The sequence below is a fragment of the Alosa alosa genome, chromosome 20 (genome assembly GCF_017589495.1).
Source record: "Alosa alosa isolate M-15738 ecotype Scorff River chromosome 20, AALO_Geno_1.1, whole genome shotgun sequence".
NCBI lineage: Eukaryota > Metazoa > Chordata > Actinopteri > Clupeiformes > Clupeidae > Alosa > Alosa alosa.
Window position 1 is genome coordinate 2,230,613 of NC_063208.1, and position 6,705 is coordinate 2,237,317.

The following is a 6,705-nucleotide window of genomic DNA, read 5'->3' on the forward strand; positions in this document are numbered from 1 at the left end:
CACACACACACACACACATCCACACAAGCACACACCCAACCCTGCACCCCAGTGAAACCTTATCCACTTGAAAGCCTTTTTGGTCTTAGAAGTTTCTGCAGCAGCTGCAGATTTGTTTTTCTGTTCTTTTCCTTGTGTAAGCAACAGTTGGTATCACCTTTCACTCATGTCAACTGATCTGATGCAGTTATGGAGCTAATTATATAATAACATAACAATTGAGGGTAAAGCAAGGTCACTGGCTTCTCCAGGTAACTTATCCAGGTAACTTCTCCAAGTACGCTGGCTTATCGAGGTAACTTATCCAGGTACGCTGGCTTATCCAGGTAACTTATCCAGATACGCTGGCTTATCCAGGTAACTTATCCAGGTATGCCGGCTTATCCAGGTAACTTATCCAGGTATGCCGGCTTATCCAGGTAACCTCAGGATTAACGGCAACACGGAAACAATGATGGTCAGTAGAGATCAGCAGGCCCCTCCCAGAGTCACCTGGAGAAATAGAGCTCGCTTCATAGTCCACCCCTCTGGCCAGTTAGACTGAGGTCATTAAGCAGGTCTTCCCAACCATAAGTGCGCATGAACCGGGGCCATTCGACTTCTGATGCTGTCACCTCTCGACTGTACAGTGATCTCCCGACCTCTCAACTACACTATGACTTCTTGACTGTACTTTGACTTCTTGACTGTACTTGACATTCCGACTGCGCTTGGCCTCTGGACTGTGCTGTGACCTCAGGACTGTGCTGTGACCTCGGACTGTGCTGTGACCTCCCATTTGTGCTGCTTGACAGTCTCAGCCTCACGCTATGACTTCTTAACTGTGCTGTGACCTTGACTGTGCTGTGACCTCGGCTGTGCTATGACCTCTCCCGACTGTCCTGTGACCCTTGACTGTGCTGTGACCTCCCGACTGTGCTACTGACCTCCTGACTGTCCTGGGACCTTGTTCTTTGACCTCGGACTGTGCTGTGACCTCCGGACTGTGCTGTGACCTCGGACTGTGCTGTGACCTTGACTGTGCTGTGACCTCCGGACTGTGCTGTGACCTCCGGACTGTGCTGTGACCTCCGGACTGTGCTGTGTGCTGTCACCTCTCGACTGTACAGTGATCTCTCGGACCTCTCAACTACACTATGACTTCTTGACTGTACTTTGACTTCTTGACTGTACTTGACATTCCGACTGCGCTGTGACCTCTGGACTGTGCTGTGACCTCCGGACTGTGCTGTGACCTCCGGACTGTGCTGTGACCTCCCGACTGTGCTGTGACAGTCTCAACTACGCTGTGACTTCTTAACTGTGCTGTGACCTTGACTGTGCTGTGACCTCCCGGCTGTGCTATGACCTCCCGACTGTCCTGTGACCTTGACTGTGCTGTGACCTCCCGACTGTGCTATGACCTCCTGACTGTCCTGGGACCTTGACTGCGCTGTGACCTTAACTGCACCCCTCTGTCTCAGGAGGGTCCCCCGGGCACTCACCCGTGATTCACTAAATGGGCCGCAACGAAATGAGTCAAGTTTGAAAAAAAAAAAAAAAAAAATGTGTTTATTGGATATTCATAATCCACAGACCTTAGGGTTTAAAACAAGGGGTCGTTTGTTAAATTCAAATGTGAACGCTATCCTCATCTCAGCAAAAAAAAACAGGTTTTGAGAAAATCAGCTTTAAAAGTTCGTACTACACAGCGCAGCTTCTAAATGCTCCATTCACGCAGGCGGTAAACTTCAGGCATTCGTATAACTTGTGAGGTAGGCTAGCCTATGTTCTATCAACTTCTGAAGATGACAAGGACAAAAAAAGCTTAATGCATAGCCTAATGTTTTTATTTTTATATAGGATCTAGTCAGCAACAACTGTTTAGGTGGCTGTTTCTTCTCCTAAATCTCTTGGCTAAAATAGAACATTTCTTCAGAATAATTACTAGTGGATATCCTATGATGACTTCTTGAAGAGGCCAAAAGCCAAAACACGAAGTTATCAGACCAAAGAAAATGGAAACTTTCCTGTTCTCACCTAGGCCTTCAGCAAGCGTCTAAACGAGGAAGAAAACTTGAATGCCCAGCCTACACATTTGGCCTTCAAAATCATATTTTAGGTCGTTTTAAAGTAAGATACGTCTATGAGTGATAGATAAGAGGTAAAGGAATGTGTTTGTAGTGAAATTAGAAAATGCGTAATTTTGTCATTTTTGACCCTCGCTGCATTCAAATCGCTATATCTCGACCCTCGCTGCATTCAAATCGCTTTATCTCGAAATGGATTTCTGTGACGCAAGATTTCGTCGTGGCACGCCCCAAATGGAGAACTCAGATTCACTATCAATTCACTACTCAGTTCATATTCCCTATCGATTCAACACTGATTCACTAAATAGAAAACTCAAGTTCACTACTCGTATTCAACTCATTTTCACTATTGATTCACCTCTGATTCACTATACCGGGACATGACATAGACCTGTATTACGACATAGAAGTGTATTAATTTACTATCTATACACATAATATGGTGTACTAATTTACTATCTATACGCATATAAACGCATATAATGGTGTATTAATTTAATATTTATATGCATGTATTTACTATTTATACGCATGTTACTATTTATACAAGGATACAAGGAAGTGTATTGTCACATGCATATAGTTACTGGATGTAAGAAATGCAGTGAAATTATGTCTGGTGTCAGCCTATTTGTGCATTAATGGGAGGGGGGGGGTAATAATCTAATAAACCCCTCTTCTAAGTGCAGTAGAAGAGGGGTTTATTAGATTAAGTGGCAAGGGCTGCATAAGAAAGGTGGGGGAGGATTGGGATTGGGTGGGGCACCAACAAGGAGCACCCAAGAGCAACAGGGGCAAGGAAAAACTCCCTTACCAAGGAAGAAACCTTGGGCAGATCCACGGCTCAAGGGGCTAACCCAACTGCCAGGGGTCTTGGTGTGTGTGTTGGGGGGATGACAAGGGAGATGGGATAGTGTGCTGTGTATGTGGGGAGAGGGCAGTGTGCAATATGTGTATAGAAAGGCTAGGCAATCAAGGACATGGGTAGATAGATGGAGGAGAAATCAAAAATAATAAATAAAAAGTTCTATGGAGATGTGCAAAAGTTGGAGAAAGTCAGATATGTGTGTGTGTGTGTGTGTGTGTGTGTGTGTGTGTGTTTTGACGTGTGATGAAATAAGAAAATAAATAAAAGGTCTATAGAATAGGGAGAGGGATGTAAAAGTGCTAAAAGTCATGCAGGTGTGTGTGTGTGTGTGTGTGTGGGGGGGTCATGAGTGCTGAGGAGTGAATGAGTGCAAAGTCAGTATAGTGTGAGTTCAGAGTTCGGATGGCCTGGGGATAAAAACTTCACCTGAGTCTCTCAGTTCTGGCACACATAGGCGTCTTCTTGATTTCAGCGGTAGGAATAATCCATTGTTATGATGAGAAGAGTCCTTCAGAATCTTTTGGGCTCTTAGGAGTGTAGTGTTAATTTTGTCACCTATTTTTAATTTAGTCCTAGTCTTAATCTTGTGACGAAATCTCCTTTTTAGTCTTTGTCATATTTAGTCATTCAAATATCATTTTTGTTAGTCAAGTTTTAGTCGACTAAAAGTCTCGTCATTTTAGTCTAGTTTTAGTCAAAAGAAAACTAAAGGTATCTTAGTCTTAGTCAGTTTTAGTCAACACATTTTAGTCTTTTTTATAACAAATTATTTCTGATTACCATTTGAGTCAAATAGTGTTTCACACATCTCAATTTTCAACAATATTGTGTGTCCACAGGGCTACTCGTCAGTTATAATTACTCATTCTGATTTTTTGTCAGTCAGTATGTTTACATGCACAGGTAAGTCGAGCTTCAGTTATAGCTCGGCTGGGATTTGACCATAGACAGTAAAAGATTTGACTGGACCACTGTCATATTCAGTAGACCAGTGTTTCTCAAAGTGTGGTCCGGGAATCACTGGTGGTCCAAAAAGCTATGGCGTGGCAAAATATAATATAGATGAGTTGCTTGCAATATTGAACCAACTTGTATGTAAAAACAGTTCTACAACACTGTCTATGTAAGATATGCCAGTTTAAATCATACAGTATGAATCCACACACAATAAGCAAAGTGCAAAGACAATAAGCAAGGTGGTTCAGTGAGTAGGCCTATAGTGTAGACTAATTATAGGCTACTGTTGAAGTAGGTATAATCTTTTTTTTTTTAGCTAGGGTTAGTTAAGTGGTCCTGAAACTGAAAAAGTTTGAGAAACACTGTCGTGACCAAAGTATTAATGTTTTACTCCGCCTCGCTAGATGGCGATATATGTAAACACAACACATTCCCCAAACAGACTCTCCATCTTAGCCATAGCTAACTTGCTAGCTTAACTTTCCATATTAGCTTACTTGCTAGCAAACTTTGCATCATCAGTCTAACTAGTTAAATAGTTGACATTACATGATGAACATTTTTCAGATGGACATTCTGGGGGATGTTAATTTGTATGAGAGAAGCTTCAACTTCTGGGTATGTAGCATTGTGGCATAAAGCTTAGGTAGTTATCTTGCTAACTCTAGCAGAAATCTCCAGTGTTCTTGTTCCATGTAGTTTTAGGTGTTGCAGCCACAGGGTTGCAGCAACAGCACGTGACTAGCCTACAGGAAAGCTGTTAGCGTATGAACTCATTCGAATATTTTGAAAACGTAACAGCTAGATATTCTGTCTTCTCATTTTGTAGACGAAAATGAAGAGAGATTTTATCTTAGTTTTAATTTCATGCAAAACATTTTAGTCTCGTCTTTTTTCGTCAACAATAATGCATCTTAAGATAGTCTTAGTCAGTGTTTCAGGACATTACTGCCGTCTCGTCATCGTCTCGTCTTAGTCATGAAAAAAAAGGTTGTTGACGAACATATTTCCTCTTGTCTCGTCTGACGAAATTAACACTATAGGAGTACTCTTCTGGAATAGATATCTTGTAGAGCAGGGAGTTTACTATTGTATACGCATGTATTTACTATTTATACGCATGTGTTTACTATTGTATACGCATGTATTTACTATTTATACGCATGTGTTTACTATTTATAATGCATGTATTTACTATTGTATAATGCATGTATTTACTATTTATCATGTGTTTACTATTGTATAATGCATGTATTTACTATTTATAATGCATGTGTTTACTATTGTATACGCATGTATTTACTATTTATAATGCATTTACTATTTATACGCATGTGTTTACTATTGTATACGCATGTATTTACTATTTATACGCATGTGTTTACTATTGTATACTCATGTATTTACTATTGTATACGCATGTGTTTACTATTTATACGCATGTATTTACTATTGTATACGCATGTGTTTACTATTGTATACGCATGTATTTACTATTTATACGCATGTATTTACTATTGTATACGCATGTGTTTACTATTTAGACGCATGTGTTTACTATTTATACGCATGTGTTTACTATTTATACGCATGTATTTACGGTCGCACTTTACTTGGATAGCCCGCCCACAAACTATCTACAGGTGCTCAGATCATCAACAAACTAACTGTTGACCCTCACAACAATTTATGGTGGCGTTTAAAGTTAGGGGTTGGATTTGGTTATGATGATGTTCAGTAAGTTACGCAATGCTACACACTAAATGTGATCTCTACTCACGTCCTGCTGTTCTCTCCAGCCCCCCAGAGGCCGTCCGGCGCCGCCGCCCGTGGCCGAGGACCTGCAGGCGTCCGGGGCAGTGCCTGCGCAGGAGTGGCCCCCGAGCCCGGCGCACGGTAGTGGAGGCGATGCGGCGGCGGTGCCCTCGCTGCCCGAGCTCCTGGCAGACGTGCCGTTCGCGCTGGCGCCGCACATCCTCGCCGTGCAGACGGGCCGGCCCGCGCTGCTGCTGCCCGACCTCGTCCTCAACGGCGACATCAACCACAACCTCGACAACTTCCGCTACGACTTCACGCTGGAGAACTCTGTCCTCAATGAGCCCTGAGGGATGCTGGGAGTCAGCCGATAGTCAGCCGGAACTGACTGCAACCACCTCCCCTCCCACCCCCTCCACACACACACACACACACACACACGCACGGACACACACACACACACACACATACACGCACACACACGGACACATGCTGTACACACACATACATACACACATACACACACACACACACACACACACACATACACGCACATGGACACGCACGCATGCACGCACACACACCACACACACACACACACACACACACACACACACACTCACGCACGCACACGCGCGCACACCCTCTCAGCCGTCACCAGTATGTTGTCCAGTGACCTGCTGGCTCCTCTGAAACACCTGTGTTTACCTGTGTTTACCTGTGTTTACCTGTGTTTACCTGTGTTTAAAACACCTGCCTATTTGCCTGTGGTTGATTTAGCTGCGTTTTCTTAACCTGTGTTTCATGCTCCTGGTTGGTTAATCTGCTCAGGAAAAAAAAAGGTTCTCCTCCTTCTCCTTGGTGGCTGTTGGTAGCTGCAGTAGCAAAGGCCTGTGATGTGAGCAGTGGTTCTTGGTACTTTATTGCAGCAGGAGGAACCTCCAGAACTCCACTGGTTCATCAGATCTCTCAGGAACAGGAAGGCCTGTCAGAAGCTCAGGAGTGGGCAGAGCTTCAACACTACTCCAGTGGAATCAGGAAGCCTCTGAAGAG

General features: G+C 43.4%; 1 protein-coding gene across 1 annotated transcript in view; it reads left to right on the forward strand.

The window, feature by feature from the left end:
- Positions 1-6,127, forward strand: part of umad1 (UBAP1-MVB12-associated (UMA) domain containing 1) — an 18,738-nt gene extending 12,611 nt beyond the window's left edge. Inside the window, exons 4-5 of the mRNA XM_048229571.1 lie at positions 5,654-5,719; positions 5,769-6,127. Coding sequence (XP_048085528.1) covers positions 5,654-5,719; positions 5,769-6,002 — 300 coding nt within the window. The 3' untranslated portion in view covers positions 6,003-6,127. The remainder of the gene's footprint in view (positions 1-5,653; positions 5,720-5,768) is intronic.
- The last annotated feature ends 578 nt before the right edge of the window (positions 6,128-6,705 follow it).